The sequence below is a fragment of the Monomorium pharaonis genome, chromosome 10 (assembly GCF_013373865.1).
Source record: "Monomorium pharaonis isolate MP-MQ-018 chromosome 10, ASM1337386v2, whole genome shotgun sequence".
NCBI classification, from domain to species: domain Eukaryota; kingdom Metazoa; phylum Arthropoda; class Insecta; order Hymenoptera; family Formicidae; genus Monomorium; species Monomorium pharaonis.
In genome coordinates, this window is record NC_050476.1 from 14,963,955 (window position 1) to 14,978,819 (window position 14,865).

At 42.4% G+C, this 14,865-nt stretch overlaps 2 protein-coding genes across 2 annotated transcripts; one reads left to right on the forward strand and one right to left on the reverse strand.

Moving 5' to 3' along the window:
• Positions 1-4,563: 4,563 nt before the first annotated feature.
• On the reverse strand, positions 4,564-5,734 carry LOC118647593. Its single transcript, XM_036292780.1, has one exon. The coding sequence runs from the start codon at positions 5,163-5,165 to the stop codon at positions 4,824-4,826; it is 342 nt and encodes a 113-aa protein (XP_036148673.1). The 5' UTR covers positions 5,166-5,734; the 3' UTR covers positions 4,564-4,823.
• Positions 5,735-5,771: 37 nt separating this feature from the next.
• LOC118647518 lies at positions 5,772-9,569 on the forward strand. Its single transcript, XM_036292564.1, has 2 exons — positions 5,772-6,114; positions 6,163-9,569. The coding sequence occupies exons 1-2, from the start codon at positions 5,772-5,774 to the stop codon at positions 9,567-9,569; spliced, it is 3,750 nt and encodes a 1,249-aa protein (XP_036148457.1).
• The last annotated feature ends 5,296 nt before the right edge of the window (positions 9,570-14,865 follow it).

The window sequence follows — 14,865 nt, forward strand, 5'->3', positions numbered from 1 at the left end:
CACGTCCGCCATTTTTCTTTAAATAGAAAGTAACTAGCATAATGCTTTATATATATAATACATTGCAATAATCTTTACAGTCTCAAGATCATAAATATCGTGTCTTCGTTTCATTGTCGCATAAAGTTTGGTGCTTCCAAAGATTATTGACGTATATATATACAAAACATACCTAATTTTTCTTGCTAGTTAGAAGGAAAATGGCGGACGTGAGAATACTCACTTTTATAGTGCCTTAATTTAAGCGATAGATCCGCTATTACTGCTATAAGCCTAGGGCTGGATCCTCATGCAGACACCGGTGTTTTGACACCGAGCGCTAATTGGTGAAAAACGGGTGGTGGTGGTAAATATTACCGCCATCACCCATTTTTCACCAATTAGTGCTCGGTGTCAAAGCGCCGTTGTCTGCATGAGGATCCAGAGTAAGTTCATTTGTGTTCGACAGATTTGGCATTATTCGACATTCTCGATCAAGCTGCAAGTAATGGATGCTAGTACTGTTCTTGAAAGAAGATTAATCTTCGATCAATGGGTGCTGGGACTATCTACTTTTGAGGGCAGAGTCCGCATTGTTCGATGTTCTCGTTCGAGCTTCGAGCAATGGGTGCTGGGACTGTCCTCGAAAGAAGATAGAGTCCGCATTGGTCGACAGTATTTTCTAGGGAAGAGTATGCACTGGTCAAACTTCTTCCGGGGACAGTACCAGCATCCATTACTCGAAGCTTGATCGAGAATGTCAAACAATGCTAAATCTGTCCTTGAGAGCAGATGGTCTCAGCACCATTGGTCAAGTAATTCAATGTGAAATATAAACAACTGTAAATGCTATTGTTTACCATTGTAACATTAAAATTAAAATGTTGTATGCGTATGTTTAAAATTAAAATGTTGTATGCGTATGTTTAAAATTAAAATGTTGTATGCGTATGTTTAAAATAAAAATGTATGCGTATGTTTAAAATTAAAATGTTGTATGCGTATGTTTAAAATAAAAATGTATGCGTATGTTTAAAATAAAAATGTATGCGTATGTTTAAAATTAAAATGTTGTATGCGTATGTTTAAAATTAAAATGTATGCGTATGTTTAAAATTAAAATGTTGTATGCGTATGTTTAAAATTAAAATGTACGCGTATGTTTAAAATTAAAATGTATACGTATGTTTAAAATTAAAATGTACGCGTATGTTTAAAATTAAAATGTTGTATGCGCATTGTTACCAAAGTAAAATTTTATATTTTTCAAAATATATGTTAAATTATACTTTAAAATGTGTTTTAAAATTTATTTGTAATATTAATTAATAAATATATAAAAATATAGGTATCTAAAAGGAATTCTAAAACTGATCTTCAAGATATATAAAAGACATCTATAAGATATCTTATATAGGTCTTTCAGATTTCTAAAAGAAATCTTTTAGATATCTTTAAGTATTGTTTAAGATGTCTTTTAGATTTCTTCAAGATGTCTTTTAGATTTCTTCAAGATGTCTTTTAGATGTCTTTAAGATGTCTTTTAGATATCTTTATGACATCTTTAAGTGTCTATAAGATGTCTTTTAGACATCGCCAGATATCTAAAAGATATCTCAAACTGTTGCATAAGACATCTTTTAGATCGCGAAAAGATATCTTTTCGTAAAAAATGCAAGATATCGCAAGAAATCGCAAGATGTCTTTTAGAAATCTAAAAGACATCTTTTTGTCTATATGGGATATAGGTATATGTAGACAATAACAATTGACATCTTGTAGAAATCGAAAAGACATCTTATTCAAGATATCTTTAAGACATTTCTAAAAGATATCTAAAAGATATCCAAAAAGATTTTGTCGAAGATATCTTCATAGAATTTCTAAAAGATATCTAAAAGACATCTAAAAGACATCTTAAAAGATGTCTTAAAAATTTTCGAATTAAACATGTCAAAGATATCTAAATGAAAGATCTATACAAGATATCTTAACCTCTTCCTGGCCAAAAGCCTTATATTAGGCTTATAATTAAATTTACCGAAAACACTATACAGGGTGTCCCTACCCATACAGCACAAAGCTCCGATTAAGCTCCCAGGGAGTTCATTTTGCTGAGCTCCCGAGAAGCTTACAAAATTCGACAAAACAAGCTCCCAGGGAGTTTGTTTTGCTGAGTTTTCGAGAACCTTACAAAATTCGACAAAACAAGCTACCAGGGAGTTCATTTTGCTGAGCTCCCGAGAAGCTTACAAAATTCGACAAAACAAGCTCCCAGGGAGTTCATTTTGCTGAGCTCCCGAGAAGCTTACAAAATTCGACAAAACAAGTTCCCAGGGAGTTCGTTTTATTGAGTTTCCGAGAAGCTTACAAATTTCGACAAAACAAGCTCCCAGGGAGTTCATTTTGCTGAGCTCCTGGGGAGCTTACAAAATTCGACAAAACAAGCTGCCAGGGAGTTCATTTTGCTGAGCTCCCGGAGAGCTTACAAAATTCGACAAAACAAGCTCCCAGGCAGTTCGTTTTGCTGAGTTTTTAAGAAGTTTGCAAAATTCGACAAAACAAACTCCCAGAGATTGAACATATCGAGTAAATTAATGTACTGCATGTATAGTCATATAGTCGCGAGTAGTTCGCAAGATCGCCACTAGGCGAAGGCACGGCGCTCCTTCTCGTGAGAAAATTTACTCCAAAAGGTTTATAAAAGAAAACCATCACTCACGGCTTACCTAGCAGTTAGTACTTCACTAGCAGCAAAGTGTAGTATATATTGTTTTTGTTACACGAAGAGAGTTCGTGGGCCTTTGCAACTCAGAGAGAGCAAAAGGGGGAAATTATAAAAATAAAATTTTTTACGGCAGCTCCTATGTCCGCTTTTGAGAGCTCCCTGAGAGCTTTATTTAAGCTGGCAGGGAGTTCAGAAATAATGTTTTAAGAACTCCCTGCGAGCTTCAAAATAATTCCCGTGAGGCTTCTATATAAGCTCCCTGATAGCTTCATCTAAGCTCTCAGGGAGCTCCCAAAAGCGAACATAAGAGCTCCCGGAAAGCTTATATAGAAATTTCCCAAGAATTATTTTGAAGCTCGCAGGGAGCTCTTAAAACATGATTTATAAACTCTCTGCGAGCTCAAATGAAGCTCTCAAGGAGCTCTTAAAAGCGGACATAGCAGCTCCGTGCGAATTTTTTGGAAGCTTAAATGAAGCTTATGAAAAATTTTGTGAGCTCCTCGGGAGCTCCCCGGGAGCTCCCCGTGCTGTGTGGGTAAGCACCCACGCCAATGCTTGTAAAGAGGTAGAAGGGATCGAGACAAACATAAATACCCAATATTGTTTGGGTTTGGTCCACCAATAATCGAGATATTAATTTTTTTAATTGTGCGAATGAGAGCGCGCGGAAGGAAGAGCTCGAGCCGCTCGAGCCGTAGCACGGCCCACTGTCTCGAGTATTGGCGCCGGCGGCCGGGGGGAAGAGGGAGAGTCGCGCCGCTCTGTGCTTCGCTTCTCCCACGTCCCACCGCACCGCGTCTAGACTCGCATCAATGGCCGCTCTCGCGTCCCACCGCACCGCGCCAAGACTCGCGTCGTTACACACATTCATGACAAATGACATAATTATGAATATAGTAAATTAATTAAAATTTTTGGTACATTCACGATAGATTCTTTCTTTTTCTTAAATATCTTATTTACAGTATCATACAATTCTAACTTTGTTTCTTATCGAATTGTATCGTACTGTTAAATTTTTGATAACGAAAACATTGATAAAAAATTATCCTAAAATTCACGATTGATTCTCAAATTGAGTTTTTTTATACGTGTATTATAATATTTGCCACATCGAGTTCTCTCATCGTTATCTTTTTCTCTTACACGATGTCTTCATAGATATTTTTTCATACTGCAACAATGAAACATACTTAACTAACAGGAAATGAGAGAACGATAGAAAATGATATTATTTCTTGAAATTTTTTCTTTTTGATTCAGAGAAATGATGGATTGTGAAATATAAAACGATTAGATTCTCGTGTTTTTTTTTTAATAAATCACTGAAAATCTATCGTAATTAGTAAGTATTTCGGATAAGTATTTCGCGCATTTTAGTACGACACCTCTCTCTCTCTCTCTCTCTCTCTCTCTCTCTCTCTCTCTCTCTCTCTCTCTCTCTCTCTCTCTCTCTCTCTCTCTCTCTCTCTCCTCCCTCTCTCTCTCTTTCTCTTTCTCTCTCTCTCTCTCTCTCTCTCTCTCTCTCTCTCTCTCTCTCTCTCTCTCTCTCTCTCACTCTCTCTCTTACTCACTCTCTTCCTCTCAAGTACTCATAAATACAATAAATATTATCACTTTTAACAACATCTTCACATTGTACTATCTACTTATATTTTGTGTAATTTAAATAAAAATTTTTATTAAACACGCTCGAAGAAAAAAATTAGCAAAAATTATCACTAGAACTGCGATAAATAATCAGCGCGATATTTTCTCTCTGAGTGTTGTATCGCGTTTAATATTAAAAGTGTTAAAAAAACATTTTATGACACATAATAAAACTCGAATAGTATTGATTGGAACTGTTGTTAGAAATGCTGTTTATTGTGTTTCTGTAAATACTTTAGAGGGAAAGATATTCTGCTAAATTCGCGACATACATCTTTTTATCTTTGTTTTTTTAATATAAAAATTGCAACAACGTTCTGCTTTACTCTTAGCTACAGTATTGCAGTGTCAAAAACTTCGCAAATCCACGAAAACGTTATCGTTTCCGCACCACCATCGAGGTAGATAGCTTGGCGCGTTTTTTTTTAAGTGGTTTCCCCAGTAGGCCTAATCCACTCTTATTATTTTAATGCAATAATTGCTCGAAATGTTTGCCTTGTGTTTCTAAACACAGTTCGGCTCTTCGAACAATCTGCTGTGTTGCACGGCGTATCATGTCTGGCGTTATTGTTTGAAAGGCCGCTGATATCGCTTCGCGCACCTCAGCTTCGCCACGTTCACGCATGTGCTCGACCTTCGTTTTAATGTGGCCCCATACGAAGTAGTCGAGCACGTTTAAATCCGGCGATCGTGGTGGCCAGGCGATTGGGCCACCTCGACCCATCCATCTATCTGGAAAACGTGCGTCTAAGATATCACGCACACGACGGGAGAAGTGTGCCGGAGCTCCATCATGTTGGAAAATCATATTATTCCGAACATGTAGAGGAATATCCTCTAAAAGAAGCGGCAACTCATTAATTAAAAAATGTCCGTATACTTCTCCATTAAGCCGTGGTGGCAGAAAGAATGGGCCAATCTAAAAATTAGTAGTAATTTATAAGAGCGGTAATTATTTGTAACAGTTATTAATATACGCGTCGAGTACATGTATAAGTATAGCAAAAGAAAAATTGTTATTTTGTAAGAATATTTACCAATCTATCGCCAATTACACCTGCCCATACATTAATCGCCCAGCGATATTGAAAGGAGATTTGACGAACGGCACGCGGATTTTCGTCGGACCACCTTACCATATTGCGTGAATTAAAAACGCCATTAGGCCTAAACGTAGCTTCGTCCGTATAAAAGAGACGGCTGGCAAATAAAGCGTCTCGTCGATACTGTGCGAGAAGTCCTACAATGTTTTATTAATGGTTATCATGACTTGAAACCGTTATAATATTGAAGAAAAGAATTAAATAAGAAATCAAAAATACCTGCACAAAAGTGGACGCGTTGTATCTCATCCCGCGGAAGGAGTTGTTGTACGCGCTGGTAATGGTATGGATGTAACCCATTTTCTTGCAAAATGCGATGCACCAAGGCTTCCATCCCGCTTCTTGGCATTGGCGGAACGCCTTCCGGCCGCACACGTGGACGTGTCACCGTGCCGTTATCTTCGATACACGACTCTTCGATCACGTACGACCTGCACGCCTACATTCTTCCGCGAGTGACCTTTCAGCTACCCACTTTTGAGATTCCAACAAGTGAATGGATGCATCTTCAAGGAATACAATTAGCTGATCCTGATTTCGGACGCCCTAATTCGATTCAGATCATTCTGGGAGCGGATGCCTACGGCCATATTATCAAACCAGACTTGATTCAAGGCGATCCATCGTCGCCGATCGCCCGATCTACCATCTTCGGTTGAATTGTGTCTGGACCGGTGAACACTGAAGAAATCAGCGACGCAGTCGAGAGTTATCACTGTTCCATCGACCATCAATTACATCAGTTGTTGAAAAAATTCTGGGAACAGGAGGAACTCCCACCGACTAAGTCCACCTCCCTCAGCCCCGAGGAAGCAGAATGCGAAGCATTCTTTTGTTCCACTCATCGATGTGATGAGAACGGTCGATATGTAGTGCGACTACCTTTGAAGTCGCCACCTACAGAACTTGGCAACTCTTCTGCTGTCGCCTTCAGCAGCTTGATTCGACTTCGTCGACGGTTTGACAAGGACCTACCCTATCAACAATTATACACGAATTTCATGCTGGAATATCTGGAGCTCGGACACATGGAGCCCGTGCCTCATTTGGAAATAGATCGCCATCCAGCTTACTATATGCCACATCACGGAGTTTACCGCGAACATAGCGAAACCACAAAACTACGGGTGGTTTTCAATGGCTCGAGTCGTTCCGATAATGGAGTTTCTGTTAATGATATCTTATACCCAAAAGCCAAACTACAAACCGACATATTCGACGTCCTGCTTCGGTTTCGACAGCATCAGGTTGTCTTCTCGACGGACGTGGTTAAAATGTACCGCCAAATCATCATCCATGAGGAGGACCAGGACCTTCAAAGGATTTATTGGTTTGATGATCATCAAACGCCCCATTCATATCGACTCACGACTGTGACTTATGGCCTTAATTGCGCACCCTTTCTAGCTCTTCGGGTCATCGAGCAATTAATTATCGATGAAGGTCATCAATTTCCTAAAGCGGTGCCAGCACTGAGTAAGGGTCGTTATGTCGACGACATTTTCGGGGGAGCCGACTCGATAGAGGAAACGATGGAAATCATAAATCAACTGACGCTTCTCTGTACGGCGGGCGGGTTTCCGCTACAAAAGTGGAATAGCAATTCGCAAGAGATTCTACGACGCATGGCAGTCACTCCAAATAAAGACGTACCAATTATTCAGAGCCACTCGTCCAGAGTAAAGACGTTAGGACTCTGCTGGCGTCCGGAAACAGACGAATTTGAATTTACGTCGTTGCCGACGCCAAGCTGTGTCATCACAAAGAGAACCGTCTTCTCCGAGATCGCACAATTATACGACCCACTTGGTCTCCTATCCCCGGTTGTGATACGGGCAAAAATGTTGCTTCAGGAACTTTGGGTTGCAAAGATTGGATGGGATGACTCGCTGCCTCCGGAGCTCGAAACCCGCTGGAACAGTTTTCGTCAAGACTTACCGCTTTTAAGCCAACTCAAATTTCCACGTTGGCTACACATTTGTTCGAAAGCAAAAGCAATAGAATTACATGGATTCTCAGATGCTTCGCAGTTGGCCATGGCTGCGGTCGTCTATGTCAAGGTCTCTAGCGAAACGGAAGAAACCTCTCTGTCTCTCATATGTGCCAAAACGAAGGTAGCGCCTTTAAAACGCATGACCATACCCAGATTGGATTTGACTGCTGCTGTCATGGTATCTCGTCTCCTTCTAAAGGTTCAACGAACCCTGAATTTGACAGATTGCCCTACGTATTTATGGACGGATTCGGCCGTAACATTGGCTTGGATCACGACTCACCCATCACGATGGAAAGAATTCGTACGTAATCGCACCACTGTTATTCAAGAAATCACTCCATCGACCACCTGGCGATTTGTTCCTGGCAAGGACAATCCAGCAGATTGTGCATCACGGGGAATTAACAGCGCCCAATTGAAGCACCACCCCCTGTGGTGGTCGGGACCTGCTTGGTTACGTCGGGATCCACATCATTGGCCAAATGTCAATGCACCACCTACACCTCACCTCGAACAAGAAAAAAGACCGCGTCACGCCATGGCAACTACGAAAGCTGCGGTGCCCACTTGTTGGGAATTGCTGGCACGATATTTCTCTCTGCCAAAACTTTTGAGAGTTACCGCACTTGTTCAGAAAGCAGCTGAACGTTTTCGATTTTCGCACTCGCCTACTTTGGATAGCCCGCTGACGCCGCCCGAGCTGAGACGAAGTCGTCAGTTCTGGACTCGACTCGTGCAGAGAGCATACTTTCCCGAGGAGATCGGATTGCTATCCACCGGAAAATACCTACCACGATCGAATCCGTTGATACGTCTAACACCAATCCTGGATAGTGATGGTCTTCTCCGAGTGGGGGGAAGACTTGAGAATTCACCATTAGACCCGGAATCAAAACACCCGTACATAATACCTAGGCACTCACTTCTAACCACTTTAATAATTGCAGACTCTCACGCCCAGACCCTACACGGGGGAACGCAACTTACTTCAGCGCACATACGCCAAACCTACTGGATCGTTGGAGGTCGAGCTCCGGTAAGATCACATATACTACGTTGCGTGCGTTGCGCGCGTCATCGAAAACAACGGGCACAACAACTTATGGGACAATTGCCAACTGCTAGAGTGACTCCGGCCCGAGCATTCCTAAATGCCGGGGTCGATTACGCTGGTCCCATAATAATCAAGACTTGGCGCGGACGAGCCGCCCGAACTTACAAGGGATACCTAGCCATCTTCGTTTGTTTTGCCACCTCTGCCGTGCACTTGAAAGTCGTGACAGAATACAGCACGGAAGCCTTTATGGCAGCATACAAGAGATTCTGCAGTCGACGCGGAATCTGTGCGACCCTGCACAGCGACTGCGGAACAAATTTCGTTGGGGCCGATGCAGAACTTCGCAAACTCTTCAACTCAGCCTCTCAGGAGCTGAAAGACTTAGCGAGCCTGCTGGCCGATTGCGGGACTGAGTGGAAATTCATACCACCGGCGACCCCTCACTTCGGCGGCATATGGGAAGCTGCTGTAAAATCGACAAAGTTCCACCTACGTCGAATCATTGGGGACTCATTATTAACTTATGAGGAACTTTCCACCCTTATGTCACAGATTGAAGCTGTTCTAAACTCCAGCCCCATCTCTCCGATGTCTGATGATAGCGAGGACTTGTCGATCCTGACACCGGGACATTTCTTGATCGGGGATGCGATCCATACCATTCCTGAACCAAACCTGATCGAAGAATCGTCATCACGTTTATCCCGTTGGCAATTAATCCGTCAAAAGATGGAGCTATTCTGGAAGCGTTGGACAACCGAGTGCCTTCAATGTTATCAGGCGATATCCAAATGGCATCACCCATCAAATGAATTGAGAGAAGATTCTCTGGTACTTCTGTTGGATGAGCGTTACCCACCAACCAAGTGGCCGCTAGCTCGTGTAGTGAAACTACACCCAGGACAGGATGGACTCACTCGAGTGGTAACAGTCAGAACATCTACTTCGACACTTAAAAGACCCGTCACCAAAGTTTGCATTCTGCCGGTCGAACCGAAAAACCGGATATTCGGCAACAAAGTTCCCGAAGGCGGGCGGGAAAATGTTCTGGGCTAAGAGAGAGAGAGAGAGAGGGAGAGAGAGACATTCTCAATCTTCCTGCATGAATGACAAAGCGTCGCCTGTTTTCTTTTTCTATTCACACCTTTTTCTCTCTCTCGGCACGGGTCATCGGATGCGCTCGACCGATCTCGTTTTGTTTTCGGCAACGGAGCATGATCGGAGGAGCTCTTTAATCTGCATCGAGTGCAATCGACTTGCTCCGTCATCTATCGGCTTGGCGTTGCTGACCGAAGATTTTGTTTTGTTGTTATTATGTGGTTATCAACCCCGCCGGCGTCTCTCTCTGATTTTTTGCTTTATCGCTCTCTGTGAATGCATCGAACACGAGGTTCGTCATCTTTCGAAAGGTCTGAGTGCGTCGAAAACGTGATTCATTATCTTGGGAAGCGGTGTGCTATATTTGTAATAATCAGCAACCTTCTGCACGATTCTGCGAAGCGCAGAAAGGATCGACAGCTCCATTTTGCGTTCACGGATCACGGGATCGCCGCTGCGGGGAGCCCTTTGAGACGGGCTATTAAGAGTGATTTTTTATCGGATTGAGGCGTTCAAGCCATGTCATATCATCATCCCCTCAAAAGGTATTTTTTCGAGAACGAATTTTCCTTCGAAAGGAATCGACGGATTGCAATAGCGTTTCGCGCCATGAGGCGTCATGCACGCACGCGGGAGTATCCCGTTTGGACACGTAACGATTGGACACCGCTCGATTGGACACGCACGATTGGACACGCACGATTGGACACCACACGATTGGACACCGCACGATTGGACACCGCATTATTGGACACCGCATTATTGGACACCGCACGATTGGACACCGCATTATTGGACACTGCACGATTGGACACCGCACGATTGGACACCGCATGATTGGACACCGCATTATTGGACACCGCACGATTGGACACCGCATTATTGGACACCGCATTATTGGACACCGCATTATTGGACACCGTACAATTGGACACACACACACATTTACGTGTGTGTATGCAGATTTCTAATACAGTTTGCATGGGTTAGCGACTTGGACGGGGTGGGTGCGGGAGGGGGGGCCGAAGGCCCCCCTTGCACCCCCCCGTGTGTGTGTGTGTGTGTGTGTGTGCGTGCAAGCATTTTCTGCACCACATAGGTTTGAAACTTTCCACGCAAAACGAGATGCTCCTAAAAATACGTATATAGATATTTAAAATTCAATTTTTTTCTGGCAAATCGAAGCTTTTTTCTGCCAGATATTTCTAAGGTTAGATAATCTGTCATATGATATATAAATGTTATTCACTAGAAGACTGCGGTGTCCAATAATGCGGTGTCCAATCGTGCGGTGTCCAATCGTGCGGTGTCCAATAATGCGGTGTCCAATAATGCGGTGTCCAATCGTGCGGTGTCCAATAATGCGGTGTCCAATCGTGCGGTGTCCAATAATGCGGTGTCCAATCGTGCGGTTTCCAATCGTGCGGTGTCTAATCGTGTGGTGTCCAATCGTGCGGTGTCCAATCGAGCCGTGTCCAATCGTGCGTGTCCAATCGTGCGTGTCCAATCGAGCGGTGTCCAATCGTTACGTGTCCAAAAGGAGGTCACCCCACGCACGCGACCGCGTGAAAGCACGAAGGTCATCTCTCTCGCTCTCGTGAGAGTCATCTGACCATTCACACATTGTAGGTCTCTCTCTCGCTCTCGTGAGCGTCATCTGACCATTAACGCATTTCATCGTAAGTTTAATACGACTTGCGCAAATCTAAATAATTTGAAAAACATTAATTGATTATTTCCAGATAAATTGATAATGATGTTTATTTCAAGTGTATAATTTTATTGTACTTAAAAATTGAATTTTAACATTGCAAAACTTATTATTTTGTTAGAAGAAGTACGCAACATTCGAAATGTGTAATCAATAATGATAAATAAATGGAAACATATTTGTGTTTTTTTAAAAATTAACACGTGGTCTCCTCTGTATGATCCATAAGCTATCTTTGTAATTCCAAAGCATTTTTCTTTCTTATATTGAGTTTCCCAAACAGTGTGTAACGACGCGAGTCTAGACGCGGTGCGGTGGGACGTGGGAGCAGCGAAGCACAGAGCGGCGCGACTCTCCCTCTTCCCCCCGGCCGCCGGCGCCAATACTCGAGACAGTGGGCCGTGCTACGGCTCGAGCGGCTCGAGCTCTTCCTTCCGCGCTCTCTCATTCGCACAATTAAAAAAATTAATATCTCGATTATTGGTGGACCAAACCCAAACAATATTGTGTATTTATGTTTGTCTCGATCCCTTCTACCTCTTTACAAGCATTGGCGTGGGTGCTTAGGGACACCCTGTATACATATAATGACCATAATATAACACAATGTAATAATTGCAATTTTGTCAATAGCTTTCCACATCACGCAAGAGGAAAAATAATATTAATAACTTTAATTGTCTGTAAAAATAAAAAAATTATTCACAGCGCAAGAGAATTTTTTAATCACGCGAATGGACCAGGCATATCTATCGTAGGACGCTCCTGAGACACAAGGCCACGGGCGCGACCGGCGGCTCAGCCGTCGAGCCTAGAGCGGTAGTGGGGGTATAGCAGGCGATGTCTCAGGAATCGAGACGAAATGTGCATCTAATTCCGAGCACTGCTCTACTGGAACGATAAAAACTTTTTTCGAATCTCGTTCGTACCCTTTAAAAATCTATTGACCTTTTATAAGTCGACCACGATTGCATTTTCGTTTTTCAATTTCTGCTTCATCAAATTCCACTGTGCGCCCTGGGCCAAGCTTTCCACTATTTTTTTCAGCCCAGAACACAGACTTGTAAGAAAATTAATATTTAATTTTAAATATAATTATATATTTTAATTTTTTATTATAATGTATTAAAATCTTGAAATATAATTACCTCTCGGCAAAAATTAAACCAATCAACAATCGTGGCTGACGCCACACCAGTTTCATCACGTGTGTCATCTTGACGTGGGTGCCTCAGCATTAAAAAGCATGCAACAATTCTGTATATTGTAGCCACGTCAAGATGACTTTTGCCGAACCAAGTCCCACATAGAACATGATATCATTAGAATATCCTGTACTCATACTGTGAACATACGTACTGTATATAATGTACTGAGAATATTCTCATAATGTTTTCTATAATATATCATTATTCGTATATTATTAGAACGGACCTGTTATATCTAAATTAGTATATTATTTCGCGTACATTCTTAGATTTTACTTTTGCAATCTAAATATCTTTTAATGTTTAAAGTTTATTTTTAGCGTAAAAAAATGTAACAGCACCAAAAATGAAATAATATCTTTATTTTGATTACCGTACGTTTGATTACTGTAAATATATATACCGTACATAATATACTGAGAATATTGTTATAAGATCTTCTATTTTATATATATATATATATATACATATATATATATATATATATATATATATATATATATATACACACATATATCATTATTCCGCAGCAGCCGCGAGTAGTTCGCAAGATCGCTGCTAGGCGAGGGCGCGGCGCTTCTTTTTCTCGTGAGAAAATTTACACCAAAAGGTTCATAAAAGAAAACCACCTACAGCAACAAATTATCTCTCGATGTGTATAGTGAGCTCAATATATTTACCTAACAGCAAAGTGTGGTATCATTTTTGTCACTCAAAGAAAATCCCTTGGGCTTCCGTAACTTGAATAAAGCTTCCGAGAATTGAGAAAATATAAAAATAAAATTTTAATCCTTGATCCTTAGTCTAATGCAGTGGCCAGGAAGGAGCGAAAAACTATAGCTATAAAGTATAACTCACACATATCCCAGTGAGAAATAGTACATCGAATTGACATCAATTCGACATCGAAATGACGGTGCATTTGGACACGATATCTTGCGCACGGTTCAAATAACCACGGTGCATTTGCACACTGTGCATTTGGATACAAAAGAAATTTTATTAAAAATGTACGCCAGTTTTATGCACACGTAAAATTTGACCACCGGATATTTGCACACGAAAAAATGCCCACCGTTCACTTGGACACTTAAAAGCTGCACACCATTCATTTGCACACCGCTCACTTGCACACTGTTCACTTGCCCACCACTCATTTGCACACCAAGAAATGCGCACCGATAATTAGCACACGGAAAGATGCGCACCGATCATTTGCACACGGAAAGATGCGCACTGATCATTTGCACACGGAAAGATGTACACCGATCATTTGCACACCGTTCAATTGCACACTATTTAAGTCGCAAACCCATGTGGTGCAGTGAATGCTTTACACACACACACACACACACACACACACACACACACACACACACACACACACACACACACACACACACACACACACACACACACACACACACACACACACACACACACACACACACACACACACAGAGGGGGGGGGTGCAAGGGGGAGCCTTTGGCCCCTCCTCCCTCCATCTCGTCTAAGTCGCTAACCCATGTGCATTGTACTGGAAATTATGTAAAACATACGTGACCATTTCGAACGTGGCCGTTTCGAACGTGGCCATTCCGAATGTGGCCATTTCGAACGTGGCCGTTTCGGACGTGGGCAAATTGAATCCCGTGCAATATTTTCCATGTTTATTCCGCACGTGGCCATTTCGAACGTAGCCGTTTCGAACGTGGCCATTTCGAACGTGGTCAAATTTACGCGTGGCCATTTCGAACGTGACCATTTTGGACTCTCCCGTCATATATAGCCATATATACTAATATCCACCACCCGAACAATCTTTGTTTCCCGAATTGGCATACAAGCCGTCGAAGAAATCATCGCGCGTTTCCGATACCGCGACGGCGGAACTCGCCGCGTCTGATCCGACGGGAAATAAGAAAGCTAATAAACGAGCTCGCGCGCCGGCGAAGGCCGCCGGGGCCTCAACGATGTCCGTCGTTATCGACTACGGTCGCCGCCGCTACCTCAGCGCGTACTTCAACAGCCCGTTGCTGGAATTGCGAGAAAATTGGGCACATCGCGCGTGAGTGCGCGGAAGCTCGCCGCATGTATTGCTATCGATACGGAAAGAAAGACGTTACGGTGAAGACGTGCCCGACGTGTACGGGAAACGCGGAGGCGAGTCGCTAAAGTGGATTATTGCAACTTCAGCCAAATCGGTTGAGACCCGCGACATTGATTCTGCTGACGTTGAATATTTTAACTTGACGTTTCGCGCGTTAGAATTGCCGCCGTTACGATATTTCTGCATTTTTATCGGAGAATTTTCGTTAATGGCACTTGTCAACT

Bases quoted from the DNA above. Each gene is read 5' to 3' on its own strand.
- LOC118647593 (XM_036292780.1), bottom strand. From the start codon at position 5,165: ATGATTTTCCAACATGATGGAGCTCCGGCACACTTCTCCCGTCGTGTG.
- LOC118647518 (XM_036292564.1), top strand. From the start codon at position 5,772: ATGCGATGCACCAAGGCTTCCATCCCGCTTCTTGGCATTGGCGGAACG. The intron at 6,115-6,162 runs GTTGAATTGTGT...TCAGCGACGCAG, and splicing joins CGCCCGATCTACCATCTTCG to TCGAGAGTTATCACTGTTCC.